This window comes from Schistocerca americana, chromosome 9, assembly GCF_021461395.2.
Source record: "Schistocerca americana isolate TAMUIC-IGC-003095 chromosome 9, iqSchAmer2.1, whole genome shotgun sequence".
Taxonomy (NCBI): Eukaryota; Metazoa; Arthropoda; class Insecta; order Orthoptera; family Acrididae; genus Schistocerca; species Schistocerca americana.
The window spans coordinates 136,837,395-136,863,815 of NC_060127.1; the positions used below are offsets into that span (position 1 = coordinate 136,837,395).

The 26,421-nt window shown below is 42.0% G+C and overlaps 1 protein-coding gene across 6 annotated transcripts in view; it reads left to right on the plus strand.

Moving 5' to 3' along the window:
- LOC124551340 (glycogen synthase kinase-3 beta) overlaps nucleotides 1-26,421 on the plus strand; it is a 329,510-nt gene that overhangs the window by 219,451 nt on the left and 83,638 nt on the right. Inside the window, exon 2 of one of the 6 annotated variants that reach the window (XM_047126369.1) lies at nucleotides 26,067-26,132. The exons of the other annotated variants lie outside the window; for them this stretch is intronic. Within the exon in view, the coding sequence (XP_046982325.1) occupies nucleotides 26,067-26,132 (66 nt within the window). The remainder of the gene's footprint in view (nucleotides 1-26,066; nucleotides 26,133-26,421) is intronic. 6 annotated transcript variants of the gene reach the window in all.

Below are 26,421 nucleotides of genomic sequence, written 5' to 3' on the forward strand. Positions count from 1 at the left end.
TAACCTCAGATTTAGCAGATAATACAGGATGCGCTAACTAATACTGTATGTTCCAAAACGCCGCGCGTAAAAACGGGGCTCACCCGCAGCTCATAGCTCGGGTTCCAGAGGTGAATGGAAGGTAGGGTCATGTGTTTCGGATATCCCTTGGGCTGGGGATCATTTGTATACCCAACTGAAGGATTGTCGTACTATCACTAACCTACAGTACAGGTCAACGTTAGAATATTACACACTTCCTGCTGCTTAGGCAAATGGAGCAAATCGGTTGGTTCTGCTTCCATTAGATGTGGTCTACGGTGAGTCTTAAGGGCTTGTGGAGAACCATTCAGTTGATGGGCGGTTCCGGAGAAAACAAAAAAAACATGATTTTTGTGTACCAAAACCGAGCCGCGCATTCCAAGATGGCCATGCACAGCAAATGGGCGTAATTTTTCCAACTTCTTCCTAAAATCCCGATCTCGAACAACGTGAAAATTTTATTGATATGATTATCCGATTCCGAGATGCGGAAGTTCAAAGTTACCCTACTTGTACATGTAAAATACTCACGTAAGATCCGGTGTTGGACGAAAATACAGTTTATAAAGTGCTGTAGCACGGAGAAGTATGCTGTACAGTGTCGCCGTTAACATCGGGAGGTCTCATAGAACCCCATGTTGTTGTTGTACTGAAGCACATGCAACATATTTGTGCACATAAAAGCGGGTCTGAGGTGTAAAATTAGTTCTGCGTTATTTCAATTCCACATAAGCAAACTATCAAAATTTTAATGACCCATAAAGTTCTTTCCATATGAGTGATATGCCCTGCTTTTACAGGAAAAAGAGGGACCAGTGGAAAAATAACTATCGGAGCTCAAAGAAGGCTAATTTGCTCCTCCTTTTTAAGAGACTGACTGAAAAGTGGGGTGCCAGCTGCCTCATTCTACCTTCTTCAGCACCAGTAAAAAAAATTTCCCACAGATTTCGCCATGCGAACATATTAGCGCTTTTTTATGCTGAGAGAGAAGGCAGTGGCAGTGGGAAAAGGGACGGAAAAGTAATAAATACTGCAAGATTGTTGACAGTGGTTGTCGTATAGAAGGAGACAGTGGTAGTGTTAGAGAAACAGAGGGACACGGTGGCAGTGGAGCGCAGTTGATAGTGACAGGACAGTGGTAGGAAAAGAGTGAAGGAGACAGTGTAGGTGGGAGAAATAGTCAGAGAAAGTAGAAGTGGGTGAGAGCCAGTGGTGGATGATATAGTGACAGTGAGAAGACAGCAGCAGAGGGAAGGAATGAATGAGATAGTAGCATTGAGAGAAGTGACGATGAGAGGAAGCACTAATATTAAGCAGTCCAAAGGACACTGTGACACTTAGAGAGACACAGAGAGATAATGGTAGATTTGGGTTGAATGAGTGAGAGCATGGACAAGTGGGAGTGAATGGGTATGAGCGACTTCACAGCGATGGACTGGTGAGTGCGAGCGAGTTACACTTAGGAAAGATTGTGGGAGTGAGAGATGAGTTGCATGCTAAAAAGAGCGCGAATATGTTCACATACCAAAATAAACAGGAGCATTTTCACCTTTTTTTGTGATCCGATAGGGAAATTTTTTCGCTGCTGTATATTGTTCTGTCTGAAATCTTGTCAAAATCTAATTGAATACTTTGCTGATTGATTTCATAATGGTGCAAAGATTGCCATCTCACTTAAATTGTTAAACAATGTGCACTTCGCTAAACACAAAACACAAATTCAATTACTAAAGTAACAGTGAGTTACAGTTGGAATCATTCAACTCGTACAAAACCTGGGTACAATTAATTTCATACCCTGTCGTACGTTAAGCAGGAGGCAGACTTGGGTTCATTGGTAGGATACTGGAAAATGCATTCTGTAAAGACGACGACTTTGATATTATGCGTGGGACATATATCAGATATGTTAAGCGGGGGGGGGGGGGGGGGGGTCCTGACGATGTGCAAGGAAGGGCAGCACGAATGGTCATTGGTTTGTTTCAACAATGGGAGAGCGTCACGGCAAGTTATGGTATATAGACGCCAACTATACCGCCAAAGGCAGACGTAGAGCTATTGAGTGAGGAATCCAGGAATATATACAGTGATCCCCTCCATATCGCTTCCGTTGTGATCGTGGAGAGCAGAATGACAGTGCTCACAGAGACATTTAAGTACGCATCCTACGCGCTTCACACACTAATGGAAAGACAAAATCCAGTGCGTGATACATTGGGAAGTACACCCCACCATGCACTTCTGTGGCTAACAAAGCATGGCTGTAGGTACAGAAATAGTTTGTGACATTGCACGGTGTAAAGATCAGTTACAAATTCTCCAAACCATGATTCTTACCGCTTCACAAAATCGGAAATACTAAAACGTGAAAGTACCACCAATGCATACATATCGACGCCACTGTGGTTGGTCGTACTTAAATTACAGTAAAAATCAGTATCCAGATTTAACGGGACAAGAATCCAAAAATTTTAATAAAAGTTCCTTGATCTTCCCCCCCCCCCAAATTCCTCGCTCTATTTATAAGTAACATATCCAGTCCCCTCTGTATACATTTAATTTAATCAGCACTTCGTTGTAGTGCTTCGGTCGGAGCGAACGGTCGATTAAATAGCTGTGTGTAATTCCTACTGCACAATCTGGCCAGTGGACAAACAATCTTTCCTAGGAGTCTACTAGTTGACGAGCCAATTCACACCCAAGTATACTGTGTTGCTGTGTCGTAGATGGTTGAACAATCATCCGTTCGTCTTATGTAACACGGTACTAATACTGATTTCCACAGCAGATCGCGTCTACTGGAAATTGTAACTCCAGGCTGTCAATATCTTCTCAGTAACCGTTTCTTTATAACAATAGCAGCATCCACAATGCCGCCGTAACACAACAGGCGTCAGAGACGCGATACTGGATTTCTCATTACCTTTTGTGACGTTGCGATTGGGGGCTCGAATAAAAATGAAAATTTGAGTTGGCGACAGTAACAGAAGTCGTATACAGATGACGTCTCGGTCGTCCTCTTCTCCGAGGTTATACACTTCACGTATTTTAGAAAACGGATGTGAAACTGCGTGTTAGGCCGAATCAAGAATTCTTCCCTCAGGCTGATAAATTCGACGACAAAAATATTATTTCGAATTTATCTCCGAAACTAAGACAATTTAAGGCAGAACGTGTTTACAAAGAAAAGAAATGGACAGAATCTGAAAAAAAATGTTCAAATAGGTTATTGCTCAGAGTTACATGGTTAAGGCTTCAAAATCTGTGCGGCTACCGTTGGTACACGTTATGCTGGCTATGCAGGTGAGACATGACCGCTTCGACGAATTCGTGCAAATACGGTAGAACAAAGCGTCAGAGATATCTGGGAAGGTTATTCACCTCTCCGTATAGGCTAGTATCCATACTTCTTATAAAAAGGGATATATTTATGCGAGTACTAAACCACTAGACCGATTTCAACCACATTTAGTACACACACCCCTTATTGTCACGCAGCAATTGCAATGGGGGTAAGAATAACCTACCTACAATACTTCGAGATATTACGCCATAAACAATGAGATGCGTGAAAAATTGCTGCATCGTGCATGGCATTTAAATTTATTGCTTTTTTGCTGCTAACTGTATTCGCAACATATTTCGCAGACAGTATCCACATATGCCACTAAATGCACCAACACAAATACATCGTTCTATGGTACATAGTTAGAGATATGACGTCATAAACACTGAGATGCATGGAAAGATGCCGCATCATGCATGGCGCTTTAATTTATTACGTTTATTCTACTGGCACTATTCGTAACAAATTTCGCAGTATCCAAATATACCACTGAATGTCCCTGCAGAGTTATATCTTTGGTACGACACATGTTAAAAAGATATGACGACGTAAAGGTTGGGCTGCGTGAAAATTAAACTGTAGGGCGAAATTCGCAACAGATACAGATGGAATATGTGTAGAATATGCCGGGTATATGTGAAAAATGTCACATGTGCGTATTGTGGCAAAGCCGCGGGTAAACAGCTCCTTGTAAACCACTGTACCGAATTCAACCAAACTTGGTAGACATATCTGGAAAGAAATAGTGTGCGGGTAAGAACCACCAGTCTGCTATTGGAGTAGGGGTAATAAGTTGGAGAAAGAAGGTAGGAAGAGGAGATGGGCCAGATAGGGAGAGGTGGCGGTGTACAGAGAGAGGGAAAGGGGCAAATGGACAGGGGAAGGAAAGAGGATGAGATGACTGGGAGAGGGGGAAGGAGGAGGTTGACAGAGAGAGAGAGATAGGAAGTGATGGACATCACTAACAGGATTGGAATACAAACCCAAGCAACGCTGTTGTTTATTGTATGAAAACCGAGAGAAGTGTCTAAATTATGAAGAAAGGGTGATTAGCGTTTAACGCCACTCCACCGTCGTGAAATCCAAAACACATGCCTGGATTTGTCAACTTCCGGTTATTTAGCGATGTTTTACCACACTGTTTCTAAATTGCTTGAGGTCGCATCAGTCAATATCCTTGAAATGACAAGATCGTATGGCAGTGTATTCGTCGGGAGATCCCGTTTGTAATTCGGCCGCCTGGTGCAAGTCTTTCAATTTGACGTCATTAAGGCAGCTTGCTTGTCTATGGAAGAGTTGTACAGGTTTTAAAATAACAATAAAGTAAAAAAAAAAATATGGAATGAAGCCGAGATGAACTGATAAGCACAACACAAAAACCCCGTCTCAGAGTGAAGAAAATCTCACACTTCGATGGGGATCGAACATGGGACGCTGCAGTCTAGAGACAGCAGCGCTAAGCACTAGACCACAAACTGTGCAAAGCAAGGATCCTTAAACATATACACAGCGGGGTCCAGGTGAAGTTACGAAGTTCCTCTCTAAAGAAGTTGTCGTCGACGCGATGTTACCTACGGGCAAAGGGAAACCTCCATCTATCAACTTATAAGGCACTTTCCGTAGTCGTTACATCCGAGATGCTTATCTGTATCTTGGTGAGCTCATTTGACACGCATTAAAGTGCAATAAAAGTATTTTGAAGAAAAAAGGAAACAGAGCTATAGTGGCTGTGTTCCACAAAACTAAAACAAGGATCCTTCACTTTCCTAATAAATGTGTGTCACATGGAACAAACGAGAGAGAGAGAGAGAGAGAGAGAGAGAGAGAGAGAGAGAGAATTGTTTAAGAAGGAACCGATAACAGAGAAAGGAACCATTACTGGAAGAAGGAACAACAATGAACCGGTACCGAAAGAAAGAACAAGAATGAATCGATAGTGGAAGAATGAACGAGGAGGAGCAGAGGTAGGAAGGAGGACTGTAAGTAAATATTTTACTTTCGATGGCCACAATCCAAGTGACGGATAGCGTTTCCTTCTCTTTTTCTTCAAAATACTTTTATTGCACTTTAATGCGTGCCAAATGAGCTCACCAAGGTACAGATAAGCATGTTGGATGTAATGACCACAGAAAGTGCCTGCTAAGTTGGTGGACGGAGGTTTCCCTTTGCCCGTCGACGACCACGTCGTTGGAGAGGGACTTTTTAAGTTCACCTGGACCCCGCTGTGTGTGTGTTTCAGTATCATAAAGTATTACAAAAGGTTTGATGCCGCGCTTTGCAAAGTATTTCTCGAGCGATAACGACTGGTTTAAAGAACTTCTTTTAATTGTTAACTTATGGAAACTCGCGCTGGTTAGTTTGAGCGGCAGTTACTGTAACTTTGGCGAGATCCCATAGTACCATCCGGCCGCTTTATATTGGCCATCGCATATATTAATAGCAGCGCGGCTGGCCTTATAATCCCGCAAGTGGAACGCACGGCAGCGTGTTGAAATCGCGCGATCGCCTGTCCACGCTAAAAATACCTCAACGCGCTTCCGCCCACGGTAAGTGCTCTATGGGGATGAAGCGGTATTTCTTTCTGCTTCATTCGGAAAGGCTGCCTTCATTTACTGGGCAGCGTTCCTTCGTGGACACTGACTGTTGCCTTGAATGTTTCACATACGTGACAGACGAGTTTATTAGTGTGCTGTTTTTTTTAACTCATTTTTTATTAGGGCGCTACATATTCGGTAAAATTTTGCAATTGATTTTAAACTAACTTCCCAGTGAGATACAGACTTACAAACATAACTCATAACTGAATAACTGTGCAGTATTAACTCGCTTTCTTGTTTGTCTTACTCACAGGAGTGGCCGTGGAACGTATTTCTAACGCCTGACGTGTCGGGTGCATTGCAGGACCATTGTGTTGCGCGGGGATGGAATTCGTTACAGGCGGTATGTGCGGAATTTGATGGCTGCCGCTAGGCGGCACTGCGATCACTAGTATAGTATCTGCAGCGCTGGTGGGGAATTAGTGCTCGCAGCTTCATGATAAAGCCAACCGCTCCACGGCTCTGCCTTCAGCTATCGTCTCTTATCGTTCTCGTCACACGCACACACACAGTTCGTTTGGTCTCAGATTCCGCTACTTAGATTTTCGCTCGAGGGTTACTCGTTTGAGCTTTGTCATTCTGTCGTGCCATCTTCGTTGCCCATTTTCCTCTCGTTGTTATCCTCTGTTTCATATTCAGCTTACCGGTCGTCCAATTTCTGTCGGTTTTGTGAGTCTGATCCTTGTCAGATCGCAATCACAGCGGTTTGCTATAGTAATATTATAGTCTCATCAAGTCTCATCAAAATGTCCAACATCCATTGAGAGATTTAACGCACACAAGACTAAAAAGCAGAAAATAATTACTCAAATAAAATAAAATTTTAGTATTACGTGTTTTTTAATGGAACCAAAAGTATAAAATTTATCCTAGCCCCACACAGATTCCTTATCTCATACAGACAGTTCTGAAACTTACTGATTTTGAATTTTTAGTAGCTATGAAAATACTTGCGAGATTCATAACGGAAATGAAATAGATATTTAGAAGGTGAACAAGTCATGCATCGCTTACCTGTTACGTGCCCCACTGGGTTTGCGTTATAAATCTTAAAAGTATTTTCATACACTGTGATTAAAAGTATCCGGACACCCACAAAAACATACATTTTTCTTATTAGGTGCAGTGTGCTGCCACCTACCGCCAGACACCCCATATCACCGACCTCAGTACTCAATAGCCATCGTGAGAGTGCAGAATGGGGCGCTCCTCGGAACTCACGGACTTCGAACGTGGTCAGGTGACTGGGTGTCACTTGTCATACGTCTGTGCGCGAGATTTCCATTCTCCTAAACATCCCTAAGTCCACTGTTTCCTATGTCATAGTGAAGTGGAAACGTGAAGGGACACGTACAGCACAAAAGCATACAGGCCGACCTAGTGACTGACAGAGACCGCCGACAGTTGAAGAGGGTCGTAATGTGTAATAGGTAGACGTCTAACCAGACCATAACACAAGAATTCCAAACTGCATCAGAATCCACTGCAAGTACTATGACAGTTAGGCGGGAGGTGAGAAAACTTGGATTTCCTGGTCGAGCGGCTGCCCGTAAGCCACACATCACACAGGTAAATGCCAAACGAAGCTTCGCTTGGAGTAAGGAGCGTAAACATTGGACGATTGAACAGTGGAAGAACGTTGTGTGGAGTGACGAATCACGGTACACAGTGTGGCGATCTGATGGCAGAGTGTGGGTATGGCGAATGCCCGGTGAACGTCATCTGCAGCATGTGTGGTGCCAACATTAAATTTCGGAGACTGTGGTATTATGGTGTGGTCGTGTTTTTCATGTAGGGGGCTTTGCACCCCTTGTTATGTTTTAGTAACCTTCTTGCTTCCCACTGTTGAAGAGCAATTCGGCGATGATGACTGCATCTTTCAACAAGACCGAGCACCTGTTCACAATGCACGGCTTGTGGCGTAGCAGCTACACGACAATAACATCCCTGTAATGCACTGGTCTGCACAGAGTCCTGACGTGAATCCTATAGAACACCTTTGAATTGTTTTGGAACGTCGACTTCGTGCCAGGCCTCGCCGACCGACATCGATACCTCTCCTCAGTGCAGCACTCTGTGAATAATGGGCTGCCATTCCACCAAGTAACCTTCCGGTGTCCGGATACTTTTGATCACATAGTGTAGCTTTTACAAATTTGCAAACATAAATTTTCTGAACTGCCTGTATGGGCTTAGCAATCTGTATGGGGCTAAGAGAGATACTTCCTAGTCCGATTTAAAAACGAGTTAAATCTCTCTCTCTCTCTCTCTCTCTCTCTCTCTATATATATATATATATATATATATATATATATATATATATATATATCCCACTCCGCTGCAGAGTGAAAGAGTCATTCTGGAAACATTACCTGGGCTGTGAATTCGCCATTCTGTCACGATAGTCCACCGATACATGCAGGAGAGGTTCTGTGAGGTTTTCTCTGTGAGTGATAAATGGTGTTCTAGGTCTTCTGTAAAATGGAAAGAACAACCCGGCCGAACGGTTGGAAGCACATCGTTAAGAGTCTGTGAAGTTTGAGAATGAGAAGAGGTACTGACAGAAGTGAGTATGTGGGATGGCTGTAGCTGCGCAGCTTAGTTCGTAATAGCACTGACCTCGAAAGCAGAGGTTCAGGGTTTTAGTCCGGGCTCGACACATAGGAACATGTTTCGATGTACAGGCACTGTAGGTATAAGGATTTGTTTCACAGGAATCTGTAACTGCAGCCAAGTAGTGTCATTGAGGTAGGTAGCACGCAGGTATTACCGATATGCTTCGGGAACTCAACTGGGAAGGCGACGCCCCTTTCTTCGCGAGGCAATGTTGCGGAGTTTTAGAGAAGTACATTGTACATTTCGCGTTAGGACTACGAAGATAAGATGAAAGAAATTAGTGCTTGTACGTAGGGTTTTAGGCAGTCGTTTCTCCCCTGCTCTACAGCAGAGGAAATAACTAGTAGTGATACAAGATACCCTCTGTGTACCGTACAGTGGCTTGCGGAACACGTGTGTAGACGTAAATCTTCCTCGTGGTCGGCATCTGTCAGATTGTACACTCTCCTGTAAATGATACGTATCAGTGACCTTACTAAACTGTTTTCATTTATATTCGCATCTCACGTTCTTTGGAGTTGGTGTCACTGTATACTTAAGCTGGTCAGAAAACGAACAGCCAGAAAAGTCGTCCATAAATGTATGCAGCAAAGGTACGGCCTGCTTATTTCGTGACAGACCTGCAGGATCGATACGGGTGCGTGACGAGCGGTGCGGAATCGATTCTGAGCGAGGACTGACTGTGGAAGAAAGGCCGCTGCTCCATTGTCGTCCTGCTGACGGTGGGGCAGGGCGGGCTGCGCCCCGACCTCAGAAACTGGGCTCACACGGAGTTGTTCGGCGCTGCCAGTAGGTGCGTTCCGGCCGCTCTGCAACTATTAGGAGTTCCATACAGCGGCTTTGACTATTTCTCGACCGTTCTAATCTCGAAAAACGTGGGAGGAATGAACAGCGACATATTTTTCCCTGCGAACCCCCGATTTCTCTTATTGTTTGAATCTTACTTCATCAATTTGCCAGTACAAACTTATATTGCTATCTCAAATTCGGCCTTACGCCATTATCAAGTACAATACTCAAATTTTGTAAATGCGTAGAAAGTCTTACGATGATCATTTCTCCATTAGTAGGTGGGAGTCGACAAAACATTTTCAGTCAGGGGGGAAAGTTGGTGACTGAAATTTTCTGACAAGATCTCGCTGCAACGAAAAACACCACTGTTTCAATGATTGACATCCCATCTCGCTTGTCATATCCGTAACACACTTTCCTCTACTCCGCCATAATACAAAACGAGTTGCCTTAAACGTTTTTTGATATCCTCCTTCAGTGCTGTCTGGTAAGGATCTCATACCGCTCAGCACTACTCCAGCAGAGGACGAATTACCGTAGTAGTAGAGGCAGTCTCTCTATTAGATTTATTGAACTAAGTTTCTGCCAATAAAACGCAGTCTTTGGTTAGTCTTCCCTACATTTTCTATTTGATAGTTCCAATTCAGGATGTTCTTAATTGTAATACGTGGGTGTTCAGTTGACTCTCCAACCTTTATATTTCTGTAATTTACCATGTAACCGAATCGGATGTTCTTTAATGCTCGCACTTTTTATTGTGTGGAGTGAATTGCTACTTTCCACACCATGTAGATAGCTTGTGTAAACCATTTTCGAATTCGTTTTGATCGTCTGATGACTTCACTAGGAAGGATTTCCTAACACTGTACATTTCTATGCTAATTTTAAATTAACAACAGCCTCAGTTCCAATGTTTACCTATATTGTTAACGTAATATTGGTAAACTGCAGGAGTATCCAGGGCAAGGTTCCTGAATTAGTATCTCTTATTGAAGGAAATAGTGCGCATATAGTATTAGGAACGGAAAGTTGGTTAAAACCGGAAGTGAACAGTAACGAAATCCTAGACACAGAATGGAATATATACCGCAAGGATAGGATAAACGCCAATGGTGGAGGAGTATTTATAGCAGTAAAGAATTCAATAATATCCAGTGAAGTTATTAGCGAATGCGAATGTGAAATAATCTGGGTTAAGTTAAGTATCAAAGGTGGGTCAGATATGATAGTCGGATGCTTCTATAGACCACCTGCATCAGCAACCGTAGTAGTTGAGCGCCTCAGAGAGAACCTGCAGAACGTCGTGAAGAAGTTTCGTGATCATACTATTGTAATAGGGGGAGACTTCAATCTACCAGGTATAGAATGGGATAGTCACACAATCAGAACTGGAGCCAGAGACAGAGACTCTTGTGACATTATCCTGACTGCCTTGTCCGAGAATTACTTCGAGCAGATAGTTAGAGAACCAACTCGTGAAGCTAACGTTTTAGACCTCATAGCAACAAATAGACCGGAACTTTTCGACTCCGTGAATGTAGAAGAGGGTATCAGTGATCATAAGTCAGTGGTTGCATCAATGACTACAAGTGTAATAAGAAATGCCAAGAAAGGAAGGAAAATATATTTGCTTAACAAGAGTGATAGGGCACAAATCGCAGAATATCTGAGTGACCACCATCAAACGTTCATTTCTGAGGAAGAGGATGTGGAACAAAAATGGAAAAAATTCAGAAACATCGTCCAGTACGCCTTAGATAAGTTCGTACCGACTAAGGTCCAAAGCGAGGGGAAAGATCCACCGTGGTATAACAATCATGTACGAAAGGTACTACGGAAACAAAGAAAGCTTCATCATAGGTTTAAGAGTAGTCGAATCATAGCTGATAAGGAAAAGCTGAACGAAGCGAAAAAGAGCGTAAAGAGAGCAATGAGAGAAGCATTCAACGAATTCGAACATAAAACATTGGCAAACAATCTAAACAAGAACCCTAAAAAGTTTTGGTCATATGTAAAATCGGTAAGCGGATCTAAATCCCCTATTCAGTCACTCGTTGACCACGATGGCACCGAAACAGAGGACGACCGAAGAAAGGCAGAAATACTGAATTCAGTGTTCCGAAACTGTTTCACTGCGGAAAATCGTAACACGGTCCCTGACTTCAGCCGTCGCACGGACGCCAAAATGGAAAATATTGAAATAAACGATATCGGAATTGAAAAACAACTGCTATCACTTAGTAGCGGAAAAGCATCCGGACCAGACGAGATACCCCTAAGATTCTACAGTGATTATGCTAAAGAACTTGCCCCCTTTCTATCAGCAATTTATTGTAGATCGCTGGAAGAACGTAAAGTACCTAGCGACTGGAAGAAAGCGCAGGTCGTTCCCATTTTCAAGAAGGGTCATAAATCAGATGCGAATAATTATAGGCCTATTTCGCTTACGTCAATCTGTTGTAGAATAATGGAACATGTTTTGTGTTCTCGTATTATGACGTTCTTAGATAATACAAATCTCCTTCATCATAACCAACATGGATTCCGCAAACAGAGATTATGTGAAACTCAGCTCGCCCTATTTGCCCAAGAAATTCACAGTGCCGTAGACACTGGCGAGCAGATTGATGCCGTATTCCTGGACTTCAGGAAGGCATTTGATACGGTTTCGCACTTACGTTTAGTGAAAAAAATACGAGCTTACGGAATATCGGACCAGGTTTGTGATTGGATTCAGGATTTCCTAGAAGAAAGAACACAGCATGTCATTCTTAACGGTTCAAAATCTGCAGATGTAGAGGTAATTTCGGGAGTACCGCAGGGAAGCGTGATAGGACCTTTATTGTTTACAATATACATAAATGACTTAGTTGACAACATCGGTAGCTCCGTGAGGCTATTTGCAGATGACACGGTTGTCTACAAGAAAGTAGCAACATCAGAAGACTCGTACGTACTCCAGGAGGACCTGCAGAGGATTAATGCATGGTGCGACAGCTGGCAGCTTTCCCTAAACGTAGATAAATGTAATATAATGCGCATACATAGGGGCAGAAATCCATTCCAGTACGATTATGCCATAGGTGGTAAATCATTGGAAGCGGTAACGACCGTAAAATACTTAGGAGTTACTATCCGGAGCGATCTGAAGTGGAATGATCACATAAAACAAATAGTGGGAAAAGCAGGCGCCAGGTTGAGATTCATAGGAAGAATTCTAAGAAAATGTGACTCATCGACGAAAGAAGTAGCTTACAAAACGCTTGTTCGTCCGATTCTTGAGTATTGCTCATCAGTATGGGACCCTTATCAGGTTGGATTAATAGAAGAGATAGACATGATCCAGCGAAAAGCAGCGCGATTCGTCATGGGGACATTTAGTCAGCGCGAGAGCGTTACGGAGATGCTGAACAAGCTCCAGTGGCGGACACTTCAAGAAAGGCGTTACGCAATACGGAGAGGTTTATTATCGAAATTACGAGAGAGCACATTCCGGGAAGAGATGGGTAACATATTACTACCGCCCACATATATCTCGCGTAATGATCACAACGAAAAGATCCGAGAAATTAGAGCAAATACGGAGACTTACAAGCAGTCGTTCTTCCCACGCACAATTCGTGAATGGAACAGGGAAGGGGGGATCAGATAGTGGTACAATAAGTACCCTCCGCCACACACCGTAAGGTGGCTCGCGGAGTATAGATGTAGATGTAGATGTATTTACCTAGGTTGCAGTTGGGATAACCTAACCTTCTTCAGAATAAATGGAACTATGATTTGCCCATTATGGACAAATCCTTTTATTTTGAAGAAGGTTGGGTTATCCCAACTGAAACCTAGGTAAACATTGCAACTGAGGCTGTTGTTAATTTAGAATTAATATTTTACAGTTGATGACAGGACCGCGAAATGTTGAAAATATTTAATTTCTATGCGTTTTCAACAATTTCATCTTTTTCAGAAATTATTTTCTTGCTAGTTTGTCTGAATTATTTTTCAGGGCAAATAGTAAAACTCGCGTATTACCTTTAGTGAGTCATTTCCAAATCTTATTTCCTCAACATCCCTTGGTTCAATTCGTTTACATTCCACGACCTTTGTGGAAGTTATATATTATTTGATGAAAAAAAGAGCTTTTGCTGCAGTGGTTACCACTTTCGGTATGACACGCCCATTCCCAAACCGCACACTGGTATTAACCGTAACAAGTCATGCAATATGGTGCCAAAAGGCAAGAATAGCTTCTGTACAGAAATTCGAACTGTGAGCGACAAGTACTCTCATTGATAAGATGGCCTATGTGTCTACCGTAACAGTAGACACATACTAGCAATTGCATGTAACGGTAGACACATAGACTATCTTATCAATGAGACCATTTGTTGCTCACAGTACGAGGCGTGTGGCTTGAGAAACCGGTCACCACTGCAACAGACATTGTATATACGAGGGTTGCTCAGAAAGTAATGCATCGCATTTTTTTCTTCAACTATTCTTTATTGAGCATAATCAGAATTACACGAAGGAATGGTATTTTATCTACACATCCTATTTTTTCCACGTAATGTCCATCCCTTTCTATGGCCTTCCTCCAGCGCGAAATAAGTGCGTGTATCCCCGTCGGTACCTTTCCTTGCCCTGGTTGCGGAGGCAGTGCTTCACTGTGTGAATCACCACCTCGTCGTCCTCAAATTGTCTTTCGTGAATGGCATCCTGTAATGTGTCCTCGCAGATGACATCAGGTCGCTGCAACTTGTCAGGTGTGACAGCCATGGATGGTCTCCTCGACAGCTGCAAATCGTGGACCTCCGCCGAACCGACTTCTGATGACCTCACCCTTCGTGCCCAGCGACTAACTGTATCTCTGTCGACAGCAGATGATCCACAGACTTTGCGCAAGCGTTTTTGAATATTCTTCCCAGGTTCTTTCTCTGCATTGAGAAATCAATGACAGCAAGCTGCATATAACGTACATCACCTATAGACGCCATTTTGAAACTGTCTTGCAGGTACGCTATCTGTCGGAAGTGACGGAAGTTGGGGCACTCACTTACGAGACTTCAAATAACACATACGTAACTTTTCGCAGTCGTAGTACAGTTTTCGGGTGAGAAAAAAATGCGGTGCATTAATTACTTTGTGGGCAACCCTCGTACATGCAACTGAGACGGACAAAATAAAAAAAACTTACCAAATTTGTTCAGTACTATACAGCTGCGGATCTAGCGTTCCGAAGCAAAATGCCTCGAATCAGCATTTCTTTTGTTCTACTTTCGTTGCTCGTGTTACAATCTCTTTTGAAGAAGCTGTTCATTCCATTCAACTGCTCTTCCCAGTTGTTTCGTATGCGTGATAGAATTACAGTGTCACTAGCAAACCTCGTTTTTTTAAATTTCTTGTCTGTGGACTTTTTACCCTTTACAAAACCTGTCTTGGGTTTTTTATCGCTTGCTTTATTTATTGACAACTCTCTCACACACCCTTCTCAATTACCATATCCATTTCCTTTCGTTACACTCTCGCGTATTTCTCAATGGCAACTCCTTCTATTCAATAGATGAATTTTTAGATATGTAGCAGTAACTGTAAAAAAATTTAACACTAGTTTTCTTTACACAAAATTATGTTTAAGTGACACGTTCCACATCATTACGAAATGTTGTATTCATATACACTTTAAGGTTGCTTTTTTTGTAAACACATTTATAAGCAAGTTTACCGTATTCTCAAAATATTAGTACTCAGTTTCATCATATCCTTCCTACGGATGGCGATTATCACTGAAACAACCGATTTTCGGTTATACCTTTTCTGTCACGCCAGTTTCACAGTCGAAGCCGCTCAAAATAACTGGTTTCTGAAGTAGAAGACTGGCGCTTATTTATTTGTATTATTTCCTGTAATAAACGCAAAAATCAAACAAAGATGGAAAAAATTTGACTCCCTCACAAACAGTTTCAGGTTACGAAGAATCAAAATATTAAATTAAATACAACGTCCACGGTTTGCTGTTTTTCACGAAAAAGTGGTAAGAGGTTGAGTACTACAATCAATCACCAATATTCACCTGTTGATTATAATTTATTGGGGAACTCTGCTCAGTAATCATGTTGTAATCGGAGATAATAACATCTACACTATACTCCGCAAGCCACCTGACTGTGTGTGGCGGAGGGTACCTTGAGCACCTCTATCTGTTCTCCCTTATTTGGGCACTACCAACAGTCTGTGCGAAATGGTAAAATTGACAGTGTTAATTTCTCCGTTTTCAAGGACGGGTTATGTAGAAACAGCCAGCAGATCAGCTAATTTCTATTTTTATTGAATACTATGAGTGAATCTTTAAGTTTTTAATTTATTAATGTTACCATAATTTCCTTGTTCTTTAATTATTTCTTAGAACTGGCAGAGAAATCATTTAAAAATAAATGAAGTATTATACTTCATTGCTGCGTAAGTTCGTAAAAGTATTTCCGGACTGTGGTTGGTGGCTTTCTGGAATATAACTGACGTCCAGCGATGACATCGAGAAACTACCGTGTAGACCAGGTGGGCGCAAGTCTTGCGCTGCACGTACTCGAATACCCCTAGCCACGACACACGGCTGTAGCAGTTCTCATGTGTTCGTTACTCGTTCCTGTCGTACCTTTATCGGTGCGCACGCACGCGCACACAAAATTGCAGGCGTTCCGTGCCGTCACAGGTGGCAGGGATTCTCACGCACCATCCGCCGCACTGTTTATCTGCCCCCTTTCGTTTTCGGTGTGCCGCCGTTGCGGAGTGTGGTCGCAGGCGTGCGTCGGCCGCGTCGCGTCTCTGCTCGGGGCGCACGTGTTCGATCTATCCATCGTCGGCCGACTCGACGCTCGATAGCGGCCCGCAATGCCTACTGCGGCCACCGCCCTACGGGAGAGATAGCGTCGGCGCCGGGAGCCTCGGGTCCAGTGCCGGATGACGGACGTCACCGACCTAATCGAGGGCGCGAGAGCCACTACCTAACACTATAGCCCTAATCCGTATCTACTTATTTTGTGCCAACACTTACCTACCAGTAACCCCACCCCCCAGGGTTCGATTTCCGACCGGGCTGAAAATTTCCTCCGCCGTTGACTGGGTTTGTGTTGTCCTCATCACAGACGCTCAAGTCGCCCAGTGTGGCGTCACCTGAAATAAGACTTGCACCCCACCCCGGCGGCGAACTTCCCCGGGTGGGGCCTCCCGGTCGACAGTGCCACACGATCATTTCATTCCATTCCCCCTCTCCCCCTTTCCCAGTTCTTTACAGAATCGAGCGCCTACGTATAAAAGCCGTTTCAAACATCTCGGTATTTCTTATGTCCTGATACGTGTGTCCTACAAGGATATAATTTTTGCAGTGGTACTTGTGTTCTCGGTCTGCAAAATGTGTTGCGGCTGGAGTTGGTAGTAAAGAAGTAAAAGATCGTGCTTGATGCTGAAGTTCTACTGCGTGGACAGCGAGAGTGAACTTCCCCCTTCCATTATTTGTTTTTTGGGGTGGGAAGGGTGTCTGCCGGAAATAGTTCAGAAAAGATTTGAAATAATGTATAAAGTTTGTTGGAAGTTGCTACACGCAGTCATTCTCAGTTATTGGATGACGACAACGTAATTTTCGCGCCATACTTTACGCAGCCTCAAAACATACAGGGCTCAGGTGGAGAAGTACTTGTTTTGACGGGTGACAATGGTGTTATAGTGATTCTGAACGGAAAACTTCTGTGCTCCTACTCCCTACTCCGAATTGTTTCTGAGGCAGAAGACATTTAATATCTCTTTTAGTACTTTTTTCCTCCATAATTAGGAAACAGTAACCTCCAGAGGTGTTGTGTCGCAGTAAAAAATTAAACTACATTAAATTTCCTACAAAAAATGTCCTATTCATTTTTTCCTCTAGAGCTAATAATTTGCGTGAAAACATGCATGCGACGTAGCGTACGTAGGTTTTGTAGGCCAGTTTGAGGTAGCTTACTGACACGTGTCAAGCATCATATTGTTCGTCTCAACTCCCATTACATTACTGTGGTACATCGTAAATAATCACACTATTTCAATTACAAAGAAAATAAATAACGAAGTAGTTTAAATGTGTGTATCTCGGAAATCATTCGGAATAGGACATACTCGTATGTCTGTGAAGTTTTTTGTTCAGAATCACTAATACTGTCGCCGCTCAAAGCATGTGTCTTTCTTCCTTATTGAGCCTGTATGCACAGTTTCTAACTTTAATCCAAGATGCGTGTGGAAGGTTCCGTAAATGGATTTGTACAATAAAGGGCACAGCAGTTACAAACATAATACCTTTAATGGTCTTCAAAATAGTCACTGTTAGTTACAAAGTAAGACTGTGAAGCCGAAGCTGTTGGAAACTGTCAGCAGACGCTCCTTTTGTAATCGCTCGAAGCATTCTGGCCACGCGCAACATCTGCAGAGCTAAAGCCTTTCAGGGTTAATCTAAGACGTGGAAACCAAAAGAATTCTGCCGCACCATATTTGGAGAACGTTTGAACAGTCGGCTTGCGTTGAGCGAGACAGATGAGAATCCAGACGTTGCAGACATCCAACAACGCGTAACCGCGGTGCTTTCGAGCGGTCCCGCAACAAGCGTCTGCTGTGTTTTCAATAGCTTCAGCTTCACAGTCGATATCAGAAGTATGTTGTAGCTGATGGCGACTACTTTGAAGACCAGTAAAGGTATTTTGTTTGTAACTCGTGTTTATGCCCCGAGAGAGCATTCACCAAATTTTCCAGGCGCACCCTCTACTTGATGCATTGTGTTAATCCTTGCACTCCTTGATGACTAGATTTTAACAGAACTTCAAATTTTTTGAATTCGGTCAATAATTTTATGAAATACTGAAAGTGAAATATTTGTTGCCCCTGCAAGCTGTTAGCTAGGCGACCTGCAACAGGCACTGGGTAACCGTTTTAACCATTTACATTTAGCAGTATACTGTATGTATGTAATACAGTCGAATCTCTCTGTTACATAAGGTAGCGACACGCTAAAAGTAGCACATCGTCAACTGTACTCAGCAAGCCACCTGATGGTGTGTGGCGGAGGGTGACATTTACCCACCCTCCCACCGCGCCACTATGTTCCGCTTCGCTCCTGAATGGTGCACGAGAAGGTAGTTTGTTTTGAGGCCCCCGTGTGATCTCCAGTCTGTCTTCTTTTGCATTCTGTCTTTTCGCGACGTACGCGTAGGAAGAAGCAATGTATCAGCTGAAATTTTTACCAATAAACCACACGGTGATGCCCAACGGGTCTCTTGAAGCGTTCGTCAGTGCATTTGGATGAAAATGGGCATGACACCTTCGCGCTTACTTACAGGAACCTGTAACGAAACTCTCTTTCTCTTTCGACCTTCTCTCTTCCCTCTATCAGGTCTGTCTGGTAGCGGTCTCAGACTGACGAGCAGTATTAAAGCATTGGTCGAACGAGGACTTTTGCAAGCTGTCTCAGTTGTTGGTGGACTACAGTTCCAGAGTATTGTGCAAATGAATCTGTGTGGAATCGGCATTTAGCAGGCATTAGCTGAATGTTGATGCTTGATCAGCAAAGTAACTGATAACCGAAGCAGAGAGGATATAAAATTCAGAATGGCGATAGTGAGAAGTGCTTTTCTGGAAAACATAACCATGGCATGCAATGAAAACCTCGTAACTCCAGTTTTTTTAAATTTTGCAGTTGAAGCAAAAAAGGTTTTAAAAAATATAAACTGATACGCACGTAGCAACGTAGTAACTGTATAGTAATAACTGTACAGTAATTTACTTGACAAATTAAAGAAGTAAATACATTTCAAATCTCTCTTTGATTATGGAGTTACTGGTTACTGGAATTAAGTTCTCACTGCAGATGAAGTTACGAGGGTTTTTTTTTTTTTCCTACCATCGACAAATATGGTAACACTGAACATAAATTTAAGTGTTAGGAAACGCTTTCTGAATGTATTTGTCTTTAAGTGCAGCGTCATGCGGAAGTAATACGTGGATGATAAACAGTTGAAACAAGAAGCTAATCGAAACTTTCTGAATGCGACACTACAGAAGAATGTTTAAGCTTATGTGCGTAGATCGAATAGATAATGAAAGCGCTGAATGGAATAGGGGAAAGAAATTTGTGCCACAGCCTGACTAAAGTAAGGGATCAGCCAATAGGACAGAACCTGAGGAATCAAGAAATCATCAGTTTGGTGTTATTCTTGAAGTTTCCTCGATTTCCAGCCGAAATGTTGTGGCAAGAAGTCAACATGATCCGGCTGCAATCCCGAAACCGTGTAGAATAGTTCGGTGATGGATTGAAATGTGTGGGATAAAAATTGTAGGCGGAAACTAAAGACTTGACTGAGCAAGTTAGTGTTTGTAGGTTGCAGGGATAACAGCGTGAAGGGGTGAATCAAACCAGTTTTTGCGTTCCTCTGACCTTAGAAATTATTTACCCATTCAGTTATAGGAGGATATGCGTGGACTACGAACCATAGTAAAAGTCAGCATTTTGCTTGTTAAAAGGCATCTCCGGTGGTGCAAGAAATGGTAAGTGATAGAAATCCTCTGACCTCGGTTCGAACTACAGGCACTTGGATCTGTAGTCTACCATGTTACCACTGAGCCATCGAACCACCAGGAGACATTTCCCGTGGGGGCTTGTCACTATTACTCATGCTTGGTGGTGGGTGGGGGGGGGGGGGGGGGTTGGAGTTAGAAAGTGGTGACTTGTAACCATAAGTCCGCTTGGAACAGTTTCAGCCAAATGGAGGGTTTTCAACACCTTCGACTCCAAATCGTTAGTTTAAAAGGGGAAAAAAATGGTTGTACAACTGGAAAATAAACAAAACACACGCATCTTCTAAATAACTGTAGGAACGTTTGGTACTTTTCGAGAAGAGAGAAGAACCGGTCATTTTAACAACGTGTTGGACACAGTGCATTGCTGAAAAACATCTGACTTAAATGAAAAAAAGAAGAAAAACGACAACTGCCATGGTTGTAAGCTTATCGTGGTCCTTAGGTGACCGACTAACAAAACATTCTTTATTGTTGCGATTAAGCCATCTCAAACACTCCCAGGGGCCCGGGGTTTCGGGGGTGTTGTGAAGAAGATAAAGTGAGAAAGCAATCCGAAACGATGGATGTTAGTGGGAATTTCTATTTGTCCATGTAGTTAATCTGCTTGCTGACAATCAGTATCGTTATTTAAAAGTGGTCGATGACCCGACAATGGCCGTTCACATACTTATTCCCGTCGTATATTTATTTGATAGCAGCCACAATGAAACCTGTCTATATAAAGACTGACTCTGAGACACTTCGAGTAGTTCCAACCAAACTTAATACGTACACCAGAAACCGCACCCCTGATTCTTTAAAGAATGGAACTCTCACGTATAAAACAGCTTCAGAGATCTGAAATGAGTTAATGTGTTGACTGTTTGAAGTTAAGCACGTAAAAGATTTATAGCTGAAGAAACAAAATCCTAATTATGTAGGTTTTATTATTATGATTGGATAATTCGCCCAAGGAATAATGTAGTCGAAACCAAAACTGTACGAAAAATGTGTAGCGAATAGAGATAATAGTAAAGGAGTAATAAATTAAAACCTGATGCTGATGTTTTGCTGCATTTTGTGCGGGGTATCTGCGAGAAAAGGCTTCGAAAATGGTTGAAGTTGCGTGTGAAGTTTGTTGGAAGCTGCTAAGGCTCTAATTCTCAAATGCTGTATGAAAGTAGTATGGGCATTTTCGCACGGTGAGCTGCTCCGTTTCAAGAGACATACGCAGTTTCTACCAGTACTTGTTGTGTTCGGCATTTCTCATGAGCAGATCATGACAGCATTTTAAATTCTGTCAGTAATTAAATATTAACTATCAAATTTTTGCGGCCCTGGAAGGCGCTAGATAGGATACCCGCCGTTTAGTAATATAGATGATTTGCTATGCTAATTTGTAAACTGTATTTATATTTTTTAAACATATAAACACGCTAAATTTGTTTTTACACTGCAGACAGATTTCATTTCTGTTCATATTAATTATGAGACTGGGTTATGTGCGTAAGTTTACCATGCCGAAAAAACGACTTACTTTTGTTACAAGAATTACACTTCGTTTAGATTCTCTCCATGAATGTGTTGCCTGTGTCGAGGTGGCAGTTCGGTTGAGATCTGTTTGCTAGCTCGAAATACCTGGCTCGAGCTAGCCGCAACGACAATTTGGCAGACTATTTGTGATGGAACATTGTGACTCACTTTTATAAAAACTATAACAGCACTCTTAGCGTCCACAAAAGTACTTCCAGTGCACGATCAAGCCTTGTGAATGATCCGTGACAGATTACTGTGTAACGCAGTCCTTACGCCATGTTTTAGGTTTCTGCGATGGCGCTTTGCAGTCACCGTGTGAGGGGCTTTAACTCATTACATCTCTAGTTCTCTCCTTGTTATCTGCAACATTCGGTCATGCAGCACTAGAATCCGTCTTCCGTTGAACTTGAGGCCTTCTTTTTTCTTGTTGAAATTGTCATGTATGTAGTTTTCTAATACTGTTGTCGTAGCTCCTCTCCACAGCGAGAACCTGCGTTTCGGCTAATTTTGTTATATGGTCGGTCTCTCAGTGCGTGTTCCGCCGCGGCCGATTTCTCCACCTTTTTAAGTACTCAAATGTACAAACAAACATGTGATTGTTAATAAGCGTGCGAAATATGCTGCAGTGTGAGCAAGAATGTAAAAATGAAAGCTCCACTTCTGAGTAACTGAGCGATTTTAATTTATTTTGTTTCATCTGGTAAATGCGAATAACGACGTTCTGTAATTTAATACATCAATAGATTGCAAATTAAACTGGTATTTGAATAGTGTAGTCATGTACAGAATACATTGAGCCAAAATGATGGGAACCCCCCCCCCCCCCATAATACTTTTTTCGGTAAACTCGGTAAACAGGTTTTTTTCGCTTTTTTCGTAAAATTAGAGATCTTGTCGCTAGTTGACTGCTCGTACAAAAACTAAAATGTTTATCCCCGGGAAATGTCAATATATAGGAGCATTACTTGTAAAAGTGAGGCTACTTTTCGAGTTTTACTCTTTGCTCCGTGCGTAGTCAGTGCTCCTTGGTACCGACTGTCCTCTGTTCAACAATGCAGTGGCGACTTCGGCTTCGGCCCTTGAACGGGCTGTGAAGCCTGTCGACCATTACCATGAGCCCTGTAGGAAAGAACTTCTCAGAAAAAAGTAAGTTTGAACTTCCATTTCCCAAAGGAAATTCTGAAGCGCTTTGCTCCCTTTTCTTGCACGTGCGAAAGCTGCATTCACACGACACCGCGTAGATCTTTCATTTTTGACATGTTCGGTTACGTAGCCCCGTAGATTACCGAACGGCAGTGGTAATCCATTCAAAATTTATGCTTCTATGGAGTATCGTACGTAACTATTGTATCTGCAAGAACCATCTAGTAGATAGTAATTTGCTCTACTAACCAGTGACATGTGGTAATGTCTTCTTCGACCTCATTTTTTGGTGCGCGTTATGTTTTTAATGTTTTTTATTAAAAACAAAATAATCTTTCTGTTTCAGTGGGTATTTAAATATTTAGCACCCATATCAGTATTTATTTAGGATTAATATATTTTTTAGAAAAATTTGTACTGTTTATCGTGGTCCACCTACACATCTGTGAGTCCTTTTTTTTCCTCGATTCGTGTTCTTTACGATAGATAATTAAAATGTACATGTATTCGTAATTGCGTACAGCGGTTTCCACGTGAATTATGTAAGCTGTGTATTTTCCAACACTAGCTTAGATTTATTTCGGTTTTTGTGGAATCCTCCATTGCAGTAGAGCTGTGACTGATAATGATAATTTTAATTTCAACAATTTTTCCCCCAATGTAGTAAGTTCTCGTCATTAAACCTGCCTTTGTTGTTAGTTTCAAAATACCGCCAGTGATATGACGCTATAGTCACTGTTTACAACGTTTGTTGCATGTTCACTACGTCACTGGTCGAAGGCGACTGCAATATCTCAGTTTCCTTTTCATGCGAACTGTATTTGTGTTGATGTGACGTGAAGGTTGTTTGATTCCAGATGTCCAGTCCGTTTATATTACGGAAAATCAAATCTCGTGTGCCTCAGTTGGAACAACAAAATTATTTTACAACGAAAAGTACATACATGCAGCTATTTATATTCTATAAACGTTGAGCGGACCAGGCTACGCAGGAACAGGCTACGCAGCAATGTTGGAAGACTCAATAAAATGGAGCTTTTCGTCGGGTGTTACACGTAGACTCCTGTAACCACCAGCGAAACGTCTGTCGGGGCACCCATTTATAGTGTGGCTAGTGGTTATCACAATAATCAAACCTGCTGTCAGTGCAAAGCCCCCACATGTACTTGTTGTATTTGAACATACTGTGTACAGATTCACTAAGATGAGAAATTCTGAAACCTTCACCAGTCGGGATGTCCTCAGTTCTGGATTTTAATGGCTTGTTACTCCTGTTTCCATTCAACATTCCAGTTGAATCTGCTGGAGAGTATTTGGACTCCACCAGCATATACTGGTCTTGTGGGTTTCAGATGTTCCCTAGGCAACAAGAGTAAATCTTCTTGAAAAGAATAGTCATTTTTAGAAACTTGCCGACAGGAGTTGTCAACGAAGGTGAGTTGGACAGGTGTTAGATAGTATTGGCAGCCAGCGTATAGGTTTAGATCCGACCGTGCTTCAAATGGTCCTCATATCTGGATTCGAATGAACTTCGACATCGTATTAAAAATTAAAATTGTTACTAGGATACTAGTATTCAAATGGTATTATGATATTTATTTGTACCAGACTGGTGGATGAGTAGGAGACGAATTCAGTGATATGACTCTTTCGTAGATACGACATGAAATTACTGAGAAAAATACACCAATATGAAAATTTTCTTGGTCTGGTAGTTTTAACGGTGGACCAGTTGCTTTGTGACACCAGTGGCCGGAACAGTATTCGGTGTATGTTCTGATCGGTCTTCCCTCCTTTTTATTTGGTTACGTGTTTGGGGCACTACATCTACTTCTATACTCTGCAAACCACTGAGGTGCACAGCAGATGGTATGCTCCATCGTACCACTTGTGAGGGTTTCTTCCTGTCCCATTCATGTACGGAGCATGGGAAGAATGATTGTTTGAATGCCTCTGTAAGTGCAGTAATTATTCTAATTTTATCCACACAATCCCTGTGTGAGTGATACATAGAAGGTTGTAATCCTTGGCAATAGGCTTTTGTCATAGCCTGTGTCTTCCACAACTCTGTCCCCTACTATCATATTGCTGGGGGAATCATGTTGTGTGAAGTGTCCCTTCGAGGATAAACAATGTTCTGTAAAATTAAATAAAATTATATAACAAAATTTGACATTTTGACTGATTTGCTGCAGATATATTAAATAAAAAAAAACCTACTTGAATTTTGAAGGTTAGCATATTTGTTGGCTCATTTACTACTTGAGCAGTGAAAACATAGTAAATGATAAACTGTCATCTTTCATCATTTCAAAGTAGTGTCAGAGAGTGAGTTTCGTAATGTGTTCAAATTGTGTGCGTAAACTTTGCAGGAAGTTCCTAAGCTCTCTCATTGTCAGATGCTGGATGTATATAGTCTGGGTACAGAATCAGATTTTCACTCTGCAGCGGAGTGTGCGCTGATATGAAACTTCCTGGCAAATTAAAAATGTGTGCCGGACCGAGACTCGAACTCGGGACCTTTGCCTTTCGCGGGCAAGTGCTCTCGCAGGAGAGCTTCTGTAAAGTTTGGAAGGTAGGAGACGAGGTACTGGCAGAAGTAAAGCTGTGAGGATGGGCCTTGAATCGTGCTTGCGTAGCTCAGTTGGTAGAGCACTTGCCTGCAAAAGGCAAAGGTCCCGAGTTCGAGTCTCTGTCCGGCACACAGTTTTTATCTGCCAGGACGTTTCGTAGTCCGGGTACTTTGTTGTGAACTACACTGCCTCAAGACATATACAAAGTCTCTAGCAGCAATACTTGGCTCATTATGATAAAGATTTAACACAAGATGATACCTCTCAATGAGTAAGTCATGATGGCATTTAAAATTTTTAAATTCAGTCAATAATTATACAAAATATTTAAAATTGAATGGGTAAAATTAAATATGATGCTAAATTTTTGTCTTAATCATTTCAGTGATAGAATTAGACTTGGTCTGGTTACAGACTTCAGACAGTACAGCAATTACTGAAATTGTAATGGTGTATACAAACACTTTTTGATGTGATGATTTTTGGACCCAGTCATGATCGCATAGCTACAAGAAATAGATTCACTTAGGAATTGTGTGTGTTTCCCAATCTGACATTTGTAAAACATGTAGCAGAGTGCTAAAGTATACTATTGAGCCCAAGGGTTTCACATTAAAACTTAGCTTGTGATATTTGAAAATATACTTTGTACAGTGTGCTGTATTGATTTGTAGAAGATGCATATTCAGACATTTTACTGTTTGTGTTTTCTGCTTCCAGTACCACTAGTACTTGGTAGTAGAAGACTGGAGTTTTCAATTTCATTCTGTGGCATTGTAGTGTCCATTAGATACTGGACTTGTGTGTAATAATCATTTACCTACTGCAGAAAAAGTAGTAGTTCATGAGCAATTCTTCACTTTGCATTTTCAGGATCAGAAAAGAGAAATGCTCAGAGGTTAGCAGTATTGCAAGCTATTGTGAAGCATACGGAAGGAGGTAAAGAAAGATTGTTTCAATCGGGTGTCTGGTTTGGTAGTATTTCGAAGTTTTGTGGTGTAGGTACATGATCACATGTGCACATCTTCCTGTAATGGCGTGACTGTAGATGCCCATTTGATTTTGTGTGTATCATGTAGTGGATGTAGTAAAATGAGTATTATTTCAACAACAAAATTTCAGTATATTGAAAGTCATTACCTGGGACGGCACTTTCAGAAATATACTTCAGGCTTATGCTTCTGAAGTCTGAAATTGGAGTTCCGTTTCATTGGACTGTTGTGGAACC